At 46.8% G+C, this 18389-nt stretch overlaps 1 protein-coding gene across 1 annotated transcript; it reads right to left on the bottom strand.

The window, feature by feature from the left end:
• Positions 1–3840: 3840 nt before the first annotated feature.
• Positions 3841–16525, bottom strand: LOC108403361 (speedy protein E4-like). The gene is made up of 5 exons (XM_073214169.1): positions 16264–16525; positions 15078–15136; positions 14544–14629; positions 12907–13011; positions 3841–6304 (listed from the first exon to the last, which is right to left on the bottom strand). Exons 1-5 carry the CDS (start codon positions 16370–16372, stop codon positions 6208–6210), a joined length of 456 nt encoding a protein of 151 aa, XP_073070270.1. The 5' UTR covers positions 16373–16525; the 3' UTR covers positions 3841–6207.
• Positions 16526–18389: the final 1864 nt, after the last annotated feature.

Below are 18389 nucleotides of genomic sequence, written 5' to 3'. Positions count from 1 at the left end.
TCACAGATAATGCATTCCTTACTGATTGAATCTTGGACCTGAATTCTTCCCTGAGTTCTTGAATATTTTTCTGTACCTCCATGAGCACGTTTATGATTTTTATTTTGAAATCTCTTTCAGGAAGATTGATGAGTTCAGTTTCACTTGGCCCTCTTTCTGATGTTTGTGGGATGTTGCTTTGAACCAGGTTCTTTTGACATTTCATATTTGAATGTGGGGCCCTCTCATGCCCAGAAGCTCTACTCTCTGGAGCTGCTCAGCCCCTGGAGTGATGATAGTGGTTGCAGGGAAGCTGTGCTTGTGCCCTATTCCATCATGTCTGCTCTTTTCTCCAGTTGTACGCAGTCTGGCTCAGCCTTCCTTCCTGTTGCTCTTTTCCAATTAGTTGTATTAACTATGTTTTCATATTATATGTGGTTTCGGGAAGAGGCCTCTGTCTTACCTCCTCCACTACCATCTTTCTACTCTGCTTTTTCTTAAATGGAATTTGAATTCTCCCCACAGGTCCCACAAAGTTATGATGCAGCGTTGCCTATAAAATTAATGTTTCCTGTTTCCTCAAACTCTTGTTAAATTCGACTTGGTGTAGATTTCTAGGTGTCTTCCATTCAAATCATCATCCCTTTCTTATTGCTTAAAGTATACATGTTCCCCCATCTCTTCCTTCCTCTCATCCTTCTTTCCTTCCTTAATTAGTAAAAGTTAGCTAATAAAAACACATAACATTTACCATTTTAACTAATTTTAAGTATATTTTTAAGTGGTGCTAACTATATTCACATTGTTTGCAACAGAAACTATAACACTTTATCCTTAAATTTGAGCTTAAAAACTCAAAACCTGTTTGAAGATTCCATCGTTACCCATTCACCATGCTGGTCTTTCCCTTCTCTTAGTGTCCTTTCCACTTGGTGATCATTACCACAGACATTACATGGAATTATATACTCTGAAAAGTGGCATGTATTTGTTGCTTGAACTTTCTCTACCTGAATTGTAATCCTCCAAAGAGGAAAGATATTTTTACTTCCTTTGATATGTAACATAGAGAAGGCATTCAGTAGATTTTTCATTGACTGAGGAACAGGGTAAATGAAAAATCTTTATTTTTCATTGAGAGAGACTTTATTCTGAACTTTAGATTCTGACAAAATGGGTTCTGACAGAACCTGAAAACACCCTCATTTGATCAGATTAGGAACTACTTTAAAATCTAATCAAAGGGAGTTTCAAAGGAAATAGGAAATGTACCCATATGTTCCACAAGCATAGGTTTTTATTTTTTATTTTTTATTTTTTAACTTTTTATATTGCTATTATTAATGTACAGTTATATGAGCAACATTATGATTACTAGACTCCCCCTATTATCAAGTCCCCAACACATGCCCCATTACAGTCACTGTCCATCAGCGTAGTAAGATGCTATAGCATCAATACTTGTCTTCTCTGTGTTATACAAGCATAGGTTTTAGTTACGAATGGAGAATGTGGCTGCATAGTTTACAATTCAGCTTCCACATGGAATATTTATACTCAAATACACATTATTCAACTTTGTGTTAAAGCTATTTTAGAAATGAAGAGAAGAATAGCTCCAAAAATTGGTAACAGATTTGGTAAATATTCTATAGCATCTCCTGAAATATAGGTAGGTTTTCAGTATAGCCAACACTGTAAGTGAAATTGCGGTAACAGGAACCTGGACACAGCATTGTCATTGGGAATAAACAAGGCATAGCTTAGGATCCTAGCACAGAAGGTATTTTTTTTGTTATCATTAATCTACAATTACATGAAGAACATTATGTTTACTAGGGTCCCCCTTCACCAAGTCCCCCCCCCACAAACCCCATTACAGTCACTGTCCATCAGCGTAGTAAGATGCTGCAGAATCACTACTTATCTTCTCTGTGTTGCACAGCCCTCCCCATGCGCCCCCCCCACATTATACATGCTAATCGTACTACCCCCTTTCTTTTTCTGCACCCTTATCCCTCCCCTCCCTCCCATCCTCCCCAGTCCCTTTCCCTTTGTTAACTGTTAGTCCATTCTTGGGTTCTGTGATTCTGCTGCTGTTTTGTTCCCACTGAAGGTATTTTTGAAAGATTAGTGCAATGCTAGTTTGAATATATATTGTGAACCCAGGTAATGAAAAATCTTCTCAGTGAATAATAACTTCTCCAATTTTTAAGTATTGGTATTTGGAGGTTTGGGGCTCAGGGATTTAGATTTCTGAGCAGAGGACTGTCAGTATTTCTCTGAATGTGGATAAGAGCAGCTAACAATAGTTCAGAGAATCAAAAATTTATAAGATACATAAAATAAAATCGTAGGGGCAGCTTTAGAGAATCTGGTGTTCAAGGTGTTAAACCAAATAAAACCTGGGAGAACGGGAACTCTTGTACGTATTCAGAATTAAGTCACAGTGTTATGTCAGGGACATGACTAGTTTTAGGAATTTAGGACTTTAGGAAGTCAGCAAATTGAAAGAAAATTAATAGCTTAACTGAAACATTTGTTTTGTGTCATACATTGTTCTAAGCAGTTTCCACGTTCTAAGTAAAGTACATGTAAGTGATAAATTGAGGTTGCTTCATTTCAGCACTCTTAGCCACTGTGCTCTTTGGTGGGACAGTAGTTCAGTTAGTGTCAAGTAAGACCACTGAAGCCCTTCAAAGAGTTGATCATGTTGGGAAAATCTCTTGTCATCTGGCCCATCTTATGTTTCTTCCAGGTGAAGTTGAATGAGGGTTGGGGAGTTGGAGCCCTGTGTGGGGACTCTCTGTAAGCATGAGGAATGGGAACTTTTAGAATGCATATTTGGACTTAGGGGCTTCAGGTTTAGAGTCAGTGTCTGCACATGACCTTGGTAAGGGAGGGAAAAGGCATTCACTTAACCATCATAAGTGAAGTGTAAGCAGAGCTCAGCAATAATATGCTAGAGTACTAGCCGAGGATAGCTCCCTCTTTTTGGGACAAGATACTACCTTTTCCAAACCACTTTTAATTCATAACCGCTATACAGATATCATAAAAATAAAAAAACTGAAACACAAAAATTAGCCAAAAAGTTTCTTCCTGAAGAGAGTGATGTGTGTTGAAAAGAAGTGTATGTTTCATTGGAAGACTGAATATTGTTTGCAGGGCGTCCCTCTGCATTATTTACTTCCAGCCCTTTCTTTATGTTTGAGCTATTTTACCCTCTTTTGAGTTGTAGGGACCCGGTGAAAATTCTGTCCCACTTCGTGAAAGCTCAGCTGGCTTCTGCCCACCTCCGCCCCACTGAGAGAAAACCCAGTTTTGCCTTCAGTTTTCCATTTACACATTGCTTTCCACATTCCTGATGTGTAATGTGTGCTTCTCGGGATCGCTTTTGAACAGGTTACAACAGTTACTGGTTCCCTCTTGATTTAAATAAAATGTTCAGCATATGCTCATTTGTATCTCACACACAGTGTGAGAGTCATGATCTTACCTTCATGTTTTAACAGTTGGGTGGGGAGTCTTCCCCGAGATCCCCAGTGGCGTCAGCAGGTAAACTTGCTGCCAAGAGTAGAGCAGCTCATTGTTACCTGTGGGCATCATGTGGTACAGCAGGCTTGCTAGGACTCACTCATCTTGTGTAACTGGAGCTTTCTGCTCACTGACAGTTCCCTCTCCCCCGTCCTCCATCTCCTGACAACCACCTTTGCATTTCCTGGTTCTCTATGTTTGGCTCTCTCAGATACCTCATATAAATGGTATCACAGTTTTGTCCTTCTTCAGTGTACTTAATTCACTTTGCATAGTCTCCCAGTTCTATCTGTGTTGTCACAAATAGTGGGATTTCCTGAGTAATATTCCATTGTATGTATTATACCACATTTACTCTATCCCTTCGTCTGTGGGACATTTAGGTTGTTGCCATGTCTTAGAAGCTGTAACTGTTTCCAAGCTGCTCCCATCAGATTGTTTCTACTAGTTTCCACACATGCTGAATGTAGTTCCTCTGCTGCCCTTAGGCCATCTGCCTTGTCCCATTTCTGAATAATGTCCAGCTCATCGAGCTGTTGTAATTAGGCACAAAGTCCCCGTGGCTCTTCTGGCCTTGGTGGTTTTCTGCAGTTGCTCCATGATTGTCAGCTGATGTCATTCAGCAGAACTGCACCCCGACCCCCAACACACAGATACGCTTCTCCTGTGGCTTCTCTTCACTCAGCTGCTCATGTCATTAGCTACCTCTGTGTAGAGAGAGCTGCTCCCATCTGCTAAATTTCTCACACCACCTAGCTATTCCGGTTGCCTTGTGAGCCCCTCACTGTTTCAACCCTTCTCATTTCTTCAGCTTCCGTAACCTCTCCTGTCATAGCTGTCCTGAAATGTTTACCTTCCCTGAGCACCTGAGTTCTGGCAGACTTCCAACAGTGGGTCAGTGTTGTACAGTGAAGAATTTGGCCAGTCCTTGCCCCTGGTGCCTGGGCAGGAGGTTCTCCTTGAATTTCCTGAGTGGGAGGGGAGTTTGTCTGTTACTCATGCTCGGCCCCTGCCCTACTGAGCACACCCAAGTCAGTGCCAAGGGAGGCAAGTCAGGGGAGGGGTCAGCCATGCAGAAAGACCAACCGTGTGATGAAATGGGGATTTGAGCCCCATGATATCAGGCCCCTCTCTGGGATGGGGAAGGAGGCTGGACATTGAGTTCAAATGTATGGCTAGTGATTGACTCAATCCCATGTAAACAGGGAAACCCTACTAAAACCTCTGGCCACTGAAACTCAGGTGAGCTTCCTGGTGGGTGATACACATCTATGTGCCAGGAAGGAGGTGCATTCTGAGGACACAGAAGCCTGGTATTTGGGACTGTCCAGTCCTCTGATGCTCCCATCTGCAAGATGCTTTCCTCCACGTATTCAGGTCACCAGCTTTCTCTTCTCCACATCTAAATTACTCAACAACTTTAGCTCATCCTATCTTCTTGTCTGTCTCAGAAATTTCCCCAGCACCCCCATTTCTTTTTACTTTTTCCTATGTAAACACACATTCTACCACATAAGACTGGAATTGGAGGTTGTGACAGGAAGTCCCATCATGATTAAAGTAGCGAGTGCTGGGTGCATTTCCTTGTGTCTGTGGGTCTGCTTTGAATGGATTGTTTCCAGGAGTGTGTTTTGTTGAGTCACTTTTCCTTCATTTTGAATTTTGGATTATTATCTATGCACCCAGTGCACTTTCTTCCTCTTCTCTACTCCCCACCTTTCTCCTTCAATATGTTCTCGTTGTTCCCTGCTTTAAGGCTCTCGCTTAATATCTGCTTTACCTTCCTTTGGTGTTTCTACTTAAAAAATTGAGTCAGGAATTATTTTCCAGAATTAAGATGTTTGTTGAATAGTCATGACCCCCTCATGAAGCAACAGTGTCATTTGACAGTGAACAGGTACGCCAGCCCAGAACAGCCACACACATTATGATGTTGAGAAGACCCCCAGCTTTATTACATTTCCCCACAGATGTTCTGCATGACCCTCTTTCATAATCTAAAACAACATACAAACAAGTCTTCAGGCAAGTTTTTAAAAAGTACAACTGAATTCTTACAAATTAATAATGAAGACTAAACATAAAAATATGTATTTACAGGAACTTGAGAGCACTACCCACCTCGCTGTAAGCATAAATGATATATTATGTAAATACAAGAGATAAAAAGACAGAAACCTCTCCTGAAAAATGGAAACAAATCTCTATTTATATATATGTAACAGCGAGAATTCTTTGTCACAAAACTTTGTAAGAACAGCATCTTTTCAAGCCATGACTCTTTCAAAACTATTTAAAATAAATGTATAAATAGAGACTATAATAATAAATATAATTCTAAAGGCAACATGTTCAAAATAAACATTTACAAAATGCGTGCTGTTTTTGGCATATGATAGGCTATCTATTACAATACTATGGCTCTAATTTCATCTTGTTAAAATAGTTCCCTCCCAATCTGAGTCTCTTAACTCCAGTTTCAAATGGTTCTAGATTGTGGCAACCAAATGCATGAAAAACCAGGACCTCCAACTTCTACCTCAGGGGAGATTTGAATTAAACCGTCTGAAAATTCAGGTAGTGCCTTAGGAAGGGATGGAATCTGGAAAAACTCTGGTTCCTTTTTATTCTCCACAGACTCCTAGAAGTACCCTCAGATCCCAGGAGCATGACATGATGCTCCATCTCATTCTAGAAGATTTTCCTCCCAGGAGGCTTCTCTCTTCCTCCCATCAGTGTCTCGATTGACGTCCTGCTGAAAACTTGTGTCTTCCCAGGGCTCAGTGACCTGGAGATAAGGAAAAAAGAGGAACTCAGATTTCAAGGAGGCAACTCTCCAGATATAAAGCTTATTCACGTTCTTGGGCAATTCTAGTTAACGTTTAGACCAACTTGCAAGTCCCATTTGCTCTCTAATCCTTTATCCTAAACTCCAATTCATTTTCAGTTGTGATTCTTGGGCTTTGATGACCTGACTCCCAAAATTACTTAACATGCCTAAGGTCACACCCAGCAGTCTGCGTTCTAATGGGGACTCCAGGTGATTCTTCTCGGAGAGCACAGCACACTCGGAAAATGCTGCTTTAAACATTTGCACACGTTGGTCCTTTTGTGCTCCTTAAAATCTGAACGTCTAACCATACCACAAACGTCAGTAACATGTCCACATCACGAACCATGAGACCAGATGCCTGAACCCCTAATCATAACCCTGGATCCTATGTTTGGCCACAATGCTTAGTCTTAAATTTATCCTAGTCCTCGGGCTATTGTCTGAATTTTTGTGTCCTACCAAATTCCTATGTTGAAATCTTGCCCCCTAAAAGTGAAGGTGTTACAAGAGGTGGGACCTTTGGGAGGTGATCAGGTCATAGGGGCCCTAATGAATGAGGTTAGCGCCCTTATAAACTTCAGGTTGCTGGCTGGCTTCTCCCACCATGTGAGGATGTACCAAGAGGTTGGCCGTCTGCATCCCAGAAGAGGGTCTTCCCCAGAACCTGGCCTTGCTGGCACCCTGATCTCAGAAGTGGAGTTGCAGAGTTGTCAGAAGTAAATGTCTGTGGTTCCTAAGCTACCCAGGCTGTGGTGCTTGGTTATAGCTGCCCGAGTGGACAAGACAGCTAGTTCATAAGATTCTAAACAAATCTTTGCTTAATCTGCTACCCAGATCTATAACTCTATGTGTTGATTGCAGTAAGTCACATTGAAGCTAGTGTTTCTTCAAACTTCCCTATTCTGACAAACTTCTCTGACCATCAAGCTGAGGGGAAAGGTTTGCACAAGAGGGAACATGAGTCCATAAATGGTGAGCCTAGGGAAACAAATCAGGGAATGTGGCCGTGAGAGCTTGTTTAAAGCAGATAGATTAGCTTGAAAAGAGAGCCAGGCATAATTTATCTTTGATGATTGGATATGCAGACTGTTCCATCTGATACCCTATTGTTAGACATTTACTTGGTTGTAAGTAAATGCCCGTAGTTGGTACGTGGGGGATGAAAGGCCAAAGATTAATTAAAAAGAGAACGTAACAACACAAGAAATGGAAAAAATTGCAAACACACTCACTTTTCCCAAGAATCAACATCTCGTCAAAGCCATTATTTGGGCCCAGTCGCCTAGGTTGAAATGACTTCAGCCAAATCCATGCCTCTGTGATAAACTGGTTTTCCTGAGATCTGGCACCTACACATTTCACCCGGGACATACTTGCGTGTGTCCTCCTTGGCCTGTGGCTGGGAGCTGAGTCAGTGTCTGGAAGGGTGACTTCCTATGTCGACACAACGAGGTGCTCTGTCTACACCCGAGGATCCAGACTTCCCTTCTTTCGGGCCAGTGAGCCTAGGCCTCCCTGGTCTCGGGAGCACTCAGACAGCAAGCAGGCTGCAGCCTCGCCTCCACACAGGGAGCTCTGTGTCAAACACTTTAATCTAGAAGGCAACTGGCTCTGACCTCAGGTGGCCCCTCCTTCCTTGCCCAGCCTCCAGTTCCTTCTCGCCTCCAGATCCCATGATCCCGTATTCCCCCCACTGCTAGCCCCGCTGCCCCCAGATCCCAGCCGCTCAAGCCCCTCCTCACACTCTTCCCAGGAGACCCAGGTCTTCCAGCCCATGGACTGTGTGAATTGGACTCGCACTTTGTGGAAGAGAAGATGCTTGGAACTGTTGTTCCCATAGAGGAGCCAAAGGATGTCCTGTTTAAGGCCCTCATCATCCTCCTCCATGTCATTGGCCAGGTAGCTGGGGAGAGACATCGGGCTGCTGGTCAGGAGCAAGATGGGAAGGATTCCCATCCGAGGCCAGCCTACAAGGAGAGGCACAGGCTGATCTTCACAAAGGACCTATGGGAGCCCTACCAGCGTCACCCGGGGCCACCCAGTCATCAGGAAGCCACTGTGGGGCAGGGACCTGAAGGGCACCTCTCGCAGCTGGATGCTGAAGACAAAGGCCCTCGGGGAGGCCTGAGGGCGAGCAGTGCAGTTTCCATGCAATGTCCCCATCTTCTTCCCAGTGCCCTTTAAACCGGTTGTATGTGCACACCTTCGCAGCTTATGGCTGGCCGCAGGTGATTGAGAGCACTCAAAGCACCCACTTGGCTGGACATTCATTACAAGGTTGGGTGCAGCAATTAGGAATAGAGTGGAAATTTCATGTACCATATGACGTACCAGGGCAGGCATGATAGAGACGTAGAATGGTTTGTTGAAATCTGGCCTGAAGTCAGACACCAATAGTCTACAGGGCTGGTCAGTTCCCTACGGACAGTGCTAAGGCATTTGAATAAGAAAACCCGAAGAGGAACCCTTGAGCCCTGTCGACAGCTAACACCCATATTGCTGCCTCTTCTCTACAACTGTGTGTGCAAACCAAAGAGGACTTATTGAAGCCTGAATATGGCCAGCAGACCAACCTCCTGCTGCCAGCCCCAACTGTGTAGGTTTACCCTGAGACACTGTTGAATGGACATGGTCCTGAACATTTCAACACATGGACCAGCGATGACTGGCCCATCTGGCACCTTGGGGAAAAGGCTTGTAAGCTGGCCTCCTGTGTGTCCCTGGAGTAATAGCAGAGTTGGCCTCCAGAGATCGCGTAGTGTACCCAATACATCCCGGAGGTAGGAGCATCTTATGGGGAAGTTTAGTTTTATCTTTATGGCCAGTGCATGTACCTCCCATAGCCCTGTCTACTGACCATCTGTAGCTCACACAGGGAGGGGCGTGAAAGTCTGGTGTACTAGACCAGGACGAGATCCCATTCCTGACACTGTCCAGTCACAGGACCACTATCTTGCATGCATTCTACCTGATGGACAAGATTTGCCTATGCTGCTGTCATTAAAGCAGGTATCTTATCACCCTTAAAGTTATTTTCTTCTACAGTCCTTGTGGCCTGGTATGCGCCCCCCGCTGGCTGCAGCTTCCCTGTCATGACTTGTGTGTACCTCCTACCCGTTCAGCTGCTGACTGCCTGGGGAACAGGCCAGCTATGGACTTAATGTGCATAGGAGTTTGCACGTAGCTGAATCCTCGGCTTGAGGATTATCATGATTTTATGTTAATAGTCTGGTTATGGTGCTCCAGTTTTCTCGCACGGGGGCCCTTGCGGAAGATGAGGCATGAGGAGATTGTGAGTCAAAATTTCTGGAGGATTGGGCTTTTGGTAAAATTGCAGTATTTCCAGAATCCCTCACCTGGCCTGAGTGCATCTCCATATCAATAGGTGTTCCCAAGGGATGGAGAGTAGAAGTAGGCCATCTCCATATCGATAGGGATTTATTTATTTGTTTGTTTGTTTGTTTGTTTGTTTGCTTGGTATCATTAATCTACAATTACAATGGCAACATTGTGGTTACTAAACTCCCCCTATCATCAAGTCCCCACCACCTACACCATCACAGTCACAGTCACTGTCCATCAGTGTAGTGAGATGCTACAGAATCACTACGTGTCTTCTCTGTGTTGTACAGCCCTCCCCGTGCTCCCCCCATGTTATGTCTGCTAATCGTAATGCCGCTTTTCCCCCCTCGTCTCTCCCTTCCCACCCATCCTCCCCAGTCCCTTTCCCTTTGGTAACTCTTAGTCCATTCTTGGGTTCTGTGAGTCTGCTGTTGTTTTGTTCCTTCAGTTTTTTTCTTTGTTCTGATACTCCACATATGAGTGAAATTGTTTGATACTTCTCTTTCTCCGCCTGGCTTATTTCACTGAGCATAATACCCTCTAGCCCCATCCATGTTGTTACAAATAGTAGGATTTGTTTTCTTCTTATGGCTGACTAATATTCCATTGTGTGTATGTACCACATCTTCCTTATCCATTCATGTACTGATGGACACTTAGGTTGCTTCCATTTCTTGGCTATTGTCAGTAGTGCTGTGATAAACATAGGGGTACATATGTCTTTTTCAAACTGGGCTGCTGCATTCTTAGGTTAGATTCCTAGGACTGAAATTCCTGGGTCAAATGGTAATTCTATGTTGAGTTTTTTGAGGAACCTCCATAATGCTTTCAACAATAGTTGAACAAATTTAAATTCTCCCAGCAGTGTAGGAAGGTTCCCCTTTCTCCACATCCTCACCAGCATGTGTTGTTGTTTGTCTTTTGGATGGTGGCCATCCTGACCGGTGTGAGGTGATATCTCACTGTGGTTTAAATTCGCATTTCTCTGATAATTAGCGATGTGGAGCATCTTTTCATGGGCCTGTTGGCCATCTGAATTTCTTCTTTGGAGAAGTGTGTATTCAGATCCTCTACCTATTTTTTAGTCATGTTATTTGCCTTTTGGTTGTTGAGGTGCATGAACTTTTTATATTTTGGCTGTCAACCCCTTATGGTATATGTCATTTATGAATATATTTTCCCATACTGTAGAGATGCCTTTTTCTTCCACTGATGGTGTCCTTTGCTGTACAGAAGCTTTTTACTTGGATAGAGTCCCACTTGTTCATCTTTGCTTTTGTTTCCCTTGTCCGAGGAGTCATGTTCATGAAAAAGCTGCTCATGTTTACATTCAAGAGACTTTTGCCTATGATTTACTTCTAAGAGTTTTATGGTTTCCTGACTTACGTTCAGGTCTTTGATCCATTTCAAGTTGACTTTTGTGTATGGAGTTAGACTGTAATCTCATTTCCTTCTCTCTCTCTTATGTAGCTGTCCAGTTTTGCCAACACCAGCTGTGGAAGAGGCTGTCATTTCCCCCATTGTATGTCCATCGTTTCTTTATCATATATTAATTGGTCATGTATGTGTGGGTTATATCTGCGTCCTCTGTTCTGTTTCATTGATCTACAGGTCTGTTCTTGTGCCAGTACCAAATTGTCTTGATTACTGTGGCTGTTTACTAGAACTTGAAGTTGGGGAGCATAACCCTGCCTCTCCCCCCTCTTTATCTTCCTTCTTAGGATTGCTTTGGCTATTCGGAGTCTTTTGTGGTTCCATATGACTTTTAGAGCTATTTGTTCCAGTTTGTTGAAGAATGCTGTCGGTATTTTGATAGGGATGGTTCAGAGACCTGGTTTGTGGGTCAAGTTCTTGGGGGTTGTCCGGTCGGGTAAAACTTAAGTTATCCCAGACATGGTCATAGACAAGGTCCAGGTTTACCCCACCCCTACCACTGTGGCAGTCAGTCGTGCAAGAGTTTTGGTTGTTTTGGGCTCCTGGAGGGTGTTTATCCCACACTTGGCACAAATTCTGAAGGCCTCATACCAGTCAGCACAAAAGGGCATCAGGTGGGACTTTGATGAGACCTGTGTAGCTGTGTTCACTGCTACTAAGCAAGCAGTCAAGGCCGTTATAGTCCTTGAGTGTAATGGATTCATGAAGGCCTTGTGAGCTAGATGTTCACATAAACAGAGATGATTATGGATGGGGCCTTTGGCAGTGGCTTGAGTGGACTTGCCAACCTATTAGATTCTGGTCACAATTATGGAAAGTAGCAGAGGCCTGGTAGCCGTTAACAGAGGAGCAACTGGCTTCTGTGTATCACGCCTTGCTGGCTATGGAGCCCATCACCAGAACATCTCCAACCAAAGTAATAACCACCTGTCCCTTTGCAGGGTGGGTGTGAGACTGGACCCAAAGCCAGGGGGTGGCATGATACAGGTGCAGACTTGCAGCAGCATAGCACCATCTCCAATACCTCCTTGAGTGGAGATTTCTGATGCTTATTTGTGCAAGTGACGCATACGAGTGGAAAGCAAGAAGAACTTGCACTTGAGCCACTGGTAGACAAGAGTCCTTATCAGCAGGGAGAAGCCCCTATACCTGAAGATGCTTGGTATACAGAGGGCTCCTCTTATGGGCAGCCCCCCAAGTGGAGGGCTGTGACTTTCCATCCTAGGACTAAGACAATATGGGTGTTAGAGGACGGAGAGGGGTAGAGCATTCAGTGGACTGAGTCACGGGCAGTATGGCTCATGATCACCCAGGATGATCACACCCTCCCCTCTAGCTGTGTGTAGGGGTCATACCTGCGTGTGTCCTCAGCCTGTGGCTGGGAGTGGAGTCAGTGTCTAGAAGGGTGACTTCCTAAGTCGACACAACGAGGTGCTCTGTCTACACCCGAGGATCCAGACTTCCCTTCTTTCGGGCCAGTGAGCCCAGGCCTCCGTGGTCCTGGGAGCGCTCAGACGGCAAGCAGGCTGCAGTTTTGCCTCCACACCGGGACCTTTGGGTCAAACACTTGGATCTGGAAGGCAGGTGGCTCTGGCCTCAGATGGCCCCTCCTTCCTCGCCCAGCCTCCAGTTCCTTCTCGCCTCCAGATCCCACGATCCCGTGTTCCCCCCACTGCCATCCGGCCCCCCTGCCCCCAGATCTCAGCTGCTCACACACCTCCTCACACTCTTCCCAGGTGACCCAGGCCCTCCAGCCCATGGACTGGGCGAATTGGACTCACCATTGGTGGAAGAAGAGACGCTGGGCACGGTTGTTCCCATAGAGGAGCCAAAGGATGGCCTGTTTGGGGCCCTCGTAGTCCTCCTCCATGTCATTGGCCAGGTAGCTGGGGAGAGACATCAGGCTGCTGGTCAGGAGCAAGATGGGAAGGATCCCCAGCCGCGGTCAGCTTCCAAGGAGAGGCCCAGGCTGATCTTCACAAAGGACCTATGGGAGCCCTACCAGCGTCACACGGGGCTACCCAGTCATCAAGAAGCCACTGCGGGGCAGGGACCTGAAGGGCACCTCTCACAGCTGGATGCTGAAGACAAAGGCCCTCGGGGAGGCCTGAGGGCGAGCAGTGCAGCTTCCATGCAATGTCCCCATCTTCTTCCCTGTGCCCTTTAAACCGGTTGTAAGTCCACACCCTGTGGCTCCCTGCAGAGTGAGGATGTCTGGGCATCCAGAAGGCAGGAACTGACTAACCAGTTTCTGTAGTCATAGTTTCCCTACCACGGGGCTCAGGCTGGAGGATGGGTGCCACGTGCACTTCTCAAGGCTCTCCTCCCAGCCCTCCTAGTCCCCGGCATGGAATGCAGTCTACAAGATTTCATTGAATGAATGGATGGATGGATGGATGCTTTTATCTCATAGTCAAATGCCCTACTGATCACCTCATGGACTCAGTGTAGCTTAAATGTTTGCAACACAAAGTAGCGTGCTGAGGGCTTTATGAACATGTGGATATTTTGACAAGACCTGCCTGCAACGGTGTCTGGTCTGATGGTTTGGAGAAGGGGACCGGGGAGATAGGAAGTAACTATTACCCAGAACGTGACATGGCGCTAGGATTTTAGCTGATGTGCTACTGGGGGACCGCAGCTAGGGGGCCAGGGGAGGCATGGTAACAGTCGTGCTCTTTGCACTGACTTTAAGGAGTGGTCATTTTCTTCCAATATATATGTGTGTGAAAGACACCTACAAATCAGAAGACACAATGTGAAAACAGAGGGAAGGGATTTCAGACGGAGCATTGGAACAAAGCAGTGCAATATGAGGACCATAAGCAAGTGTGATGCTGACTGTGGGGATGGTTGAGTTCAGACTGAGAAGGCTGGCCTCATCTTAGATCCCCCTTAACTGGTGGCATTGCTGAGGAGGGGCGGGGAGCATTAGACCTGTGTTCTTGGAGGAGTTGGGGCGCATAAAGCCTTGTAGGAAGCACGGGTGGGGCATGCTTACACTTGGTCTGTGTCACATGACGAGGGCCTGCATTGTGGCGCCCGCCTGGGAACCCAGAGGACGACAGTCCACTTGCACACTGCCTGTCCCAGGCAGGAGAGCGGCCGAGCCTTCGGAGGCGGTGCGGTCTCAAGCCTGGCCACCTGGGGACAGCGTGGTACCCATTCTGTCCCTCCTCTTAGGAGGGTTTTATGTGGTCTTTTGTTTGTTCCAGTGTTTTAATTGGTGTTAGGGTTGTCTGTCTCCACAGACAGCAGTATAGAAACCGCTCTGTTATAATCCTGTCCTTCGCATACCAAAGTGAACAGTACACGTGGAGTAAAAAAGAAAATAGATGCAAGGTCAGAGCCCCACACCCCTCCTCTGCCCTCCCAGAGGACTGAATGTTGACACCCGGCCACTGACAGCAATACTCACAGAGCTACGAAGAAGTGAATTCGCTGGTACTGCCAGGAGGGGAGGCCAGCTCGGCTGAAATATGCTATGACCATGGCCAGGAGGTACTGAGGGAGAGGAGAATGCCACAGGAGAGCAGTCACATCCCAGAAGAGGAAGGACGGAGGGGTGAGGGGGGGCAGGCTGGGGGCAGACCCTGCCCGGGTGGGGAGAGGGGCTTCAGGACGCTCCTGGATGGCAGGCTGTGCCAGTGGGACGCCAGGTATTTAGGACAGCCGCCATCAGAAGGGTCTTTGATAAGCTGGCACAAAGGGGAGTCCCCAGGGCTGAGGCGACAAGGGACTTGTGGTGGCAGCCAAAGGGGAGAACCCCAGAAGAGTGGGGGTGGGGGCAGGGCTGCCCATTCACACGCAAGGAGCCTCCAGGCCCCACAAAGGGCAGTGTGCACAAGGCACCGAGTTGGAAAGAGAGGCGAGACTGTGGGTTTAGAAGGCATCCCTCCAGCCCCCCAGAGTAGATGCTGGAGAGGGAACACATGTCAGTGGACAAAGTTACCTTGTCAGATACCCTCAGATTTTTGTCCCAGGTCAGGAATCTTTTAACAACAAGGTCCCCTGGGAAGAGAGGCACAGGTTAGATGGACAGCCGGAGCAGGGCTGAGCAGAGAGCAGCCGTGCCTCCTGACGGGACCTTTCGGGGTGGGGAGGCCGAGGTGTACTCATTGGGCCAGAAAGATGGTGCCACCCTTCTTTGGTGGCTGGGGGAGGGGGGCAGGTGTCAGTAGGTGATGTACACAGGTCTGATCCTACAGAACGTGGTGCTCCGTCACTGTGCAGGAAGGCATCGTCTCCCTTGATGGTCACATCAGCATGCCCAATGGCCTGTCAGCATCCCGCACGCTGAAGGAGGCATTTAGATGTGAAAGCCTCAGGGGTGCAGTGGCAGCCAAGCTTTCGTGTGGCAAGTGCAGACTGCTTCTGCCTCTGGCCTAATCCTCCCTCATTTCTAAGTGTCCCAGGAGGAGTCCTCTGGGAGCAGAGAGGTCCCCAATTGGCAGGGAATTCTTTTCCATTGGAAAAGTATAGTCGTTGGGAGTTTCTCTAAAGGGGAATGGGCTCAGGGTTCCCCCTACCAAGCAGCCTTTTGAAGGCCCCGTGGTGCTCGGGCAGCACCGGGGACACCGCTGTCGTGTCAGCCTCATCTTGAGGCCGCACAGCATGTCCACGACACAGGCTTCCACCTCGCGTGGGGCTGCATCCTCCGACTCCTCCTGGAGAGCAGCCAACCTCGCCCACTTCCTGTGCTGGCCGGAGCCCTCTGGCAGACAGCATCCAGCTGTTGTCTTTGGGATTCATCCCTTGGTCCCTGATTCCCCTCCCACTCCACTCCAAGTACCCCCAAAAGACAAGCTGCCCCCAGTCTCTCTGCTGTCACAGACCGTGGCCATGTCCCCAGCCATCCCTCCAGTCCCACTTGTTCATCCTTGTCCTTTGCTGGCAGCCATCTGCCCCCATCCACTTTGCCATTGTTCCATCTCCCCATTCTCAACACTCTTCCTCGATTAGATAATTCCTCCAGGTACCTGCCCTTCCCTGTGTGTGTCCTTGTCCCCACACCTACACTCTCGCCCTCCAGTCCCTGGCCTTCTGAGTCTCTCCTTCCTGCGCACAAGCCCCACCTGCGTAGGCCTTCCTGCCATCGGCACCCCATCCTCAAGCCCCTCGTCCCTCTGCTGCCTCACCTGGTGGTCCTGGTCTTTCTGCACCCAGCATCACCTCCTGCTGGAGTCCGGAGGGGCCGGGCTGGGGCCTCTGGTTCACGACCTGGGAACTCGATGGAACACTGGCCATGATTTGTCCCCAACTCTTGCCCTCTCCGGAACCAGACCCTGTCCAAACTCCTCTTGTGGATTCTCACTGAATGTGAGCCCGTTATCCCTACTCCAGGCTGAGGAGACGCTAGGAGTGGAGAAAGCTCTGAGAAGATGCCTCTGGCTACCTGTGCTGCCAAGCACCTGCTAACCAGGAGGGTTGGAACCCTTGTGAGGTCGTAAGTTGCTGCAACCTAGCAACCAGTTTGAAGGAAAAACAGACAACTGCCAGTCCAATCCGAACAGGGGCAAACAATGTCTCCTGCCACTGGCCCAAGTTCTGACCACCCCCCAAGATGATCCTCGAGCTATCCACATCACCTTTCAGCCCTCCCCCACAGATGATGTGTCCTCTCCACTCTACACCACACGGGTGGACTCTCGCCCTCTGTCACGTTCTCCTACAGAGCATGTCTAGTGAGTAGTTAGGAAATTCAGGGTAAGCAGAAACACTCAGCCCTACAAGAGTGACATAGGTATGTAAGAAAGATCCCAGGTACATTGACTTGAACTCAAAAGTTAACTTTAAAACACTTGGCAGAACAGAGCTCTTGTGCTCAATGTTCACTGACACTCGGTTCAGAATTCTATACAGGGAGACGCATCCTCACCCCTCAGGTACCTTTGAGCCCAAAAGAACATTTTGAGGACCTGGAATCAGAGAATATGGTACCCGTGCTCACGCCCACTTCAAATGGTGCCTACAGTTTCAGCAAATCTATGGATTTCCCAGGGCCTGCCCCTCAATTCCAATGAAGAAAGTCTATTCTCTGTATAAAACTTCTGATCGTGTGTATCAGCTTGAGCCAGAAATGTCACCATCTTTTGTGTATCCTATGAATAAAATGTCACATCCACAAAAAGACTTAGTGGGAAAATGTCCAATTCAGGACACAGGAGGATGTTTTGTGAAGGTGGGGGTGCACAGGGGCACAGATGCAGCCTGGAAATCAACCACTTGAAGGCCTGCCATAAGCCAGGCGGCTCCTCCTGAGCTCCAAACCTCCACTTTTCACCTGGGCATCTGAATCTGGCTTTTTCTTTTCCATATTTACTGTGGTAAAATAACATAAAATTTACTACTTGAGCCATTTTTGAGGGGATATCTCTGCGGCACTGAGCACTTTGAAATTTTGCCGGTGTCCCCTACTATCCCATCTCCAAATTGACACTACGTGCCCATTAAAGAACACCTGCCCAGTCTAGTCTCCCTTCCAGTCCCTGGCACCCACCATCCTCCCCTCTGTCTCTATGGCTTTGGCTCTTCTGGGTCCTTCATTTAAGTGGAATCCTGCAAAAGTGGTGTGTGTGTGTGTGTGGCTTATTTCATTTAGCACACAATTGTAGACAGCTTTCCTAATGACAACCCTGAATTCATTGCAATGTGCGGCTTATTCTTGGTGCCTATCCAAGCCAAGGGCCTGTTACCTAAGGAAAACTTGGTGCAAGTAATTTTTCCAGGCACTAAAATACTGTGATCCAAGTTGTGGTTTGTCTATTTCGCCTTGCAGTTCTGCCGGTTTTTGATTCATGTTTATTGTTTGGTATGTAAACACTGAAGACTGTTTTATTCTCTTGATTAATTAACCACTTTGTCATTGTGAAATGGCCTGTTTTGTTCCTGCTGGTATTCTGACATGGACTTTCTCTGACATTTATAGAGCCTCCCCAGACTTCTTTGGTCATGCTGAATCTTATTCCATCCTTTTACTTTTAAGTTTGCATCTTTCTGTTTAAAGTGATTTTCTTGTACACAGCATATGATTGGATTATACCTTTTTATCCAGTCTGACCATTTCTGCCTGTTAACTGGTGTTGAGACCACCTCCGTCTGACACAATTATTGGTGTAATTGGGTAGCTTGTGGTCTGTTGTCTTTGCTGTTGTCCCATCTTCTTTTCCTTTTTCTTCTTTGTCTTTCTTCCTTTCAGTTCATTGCATTTCTTTGATTCCATTTGGTAACCTTTTTTGGGTTTTTGGATATAACACTGTTTTTT

Source organism: Manis javanica, chromosome 10 (assembly GCF_040802235.1).
Source record: "Manis javanica isolate MJ-LG chromosome 10, MJ_LKY, whole genome shotgun sequence".
NCBI lineage: Eukaryota > Metazoa > Chordata > Mammalia > Pholidota > Manidae > Manis > Manis javanica.
This window is presented reverse-complemented; position numbering and strand designations above follow the sequence as displayed.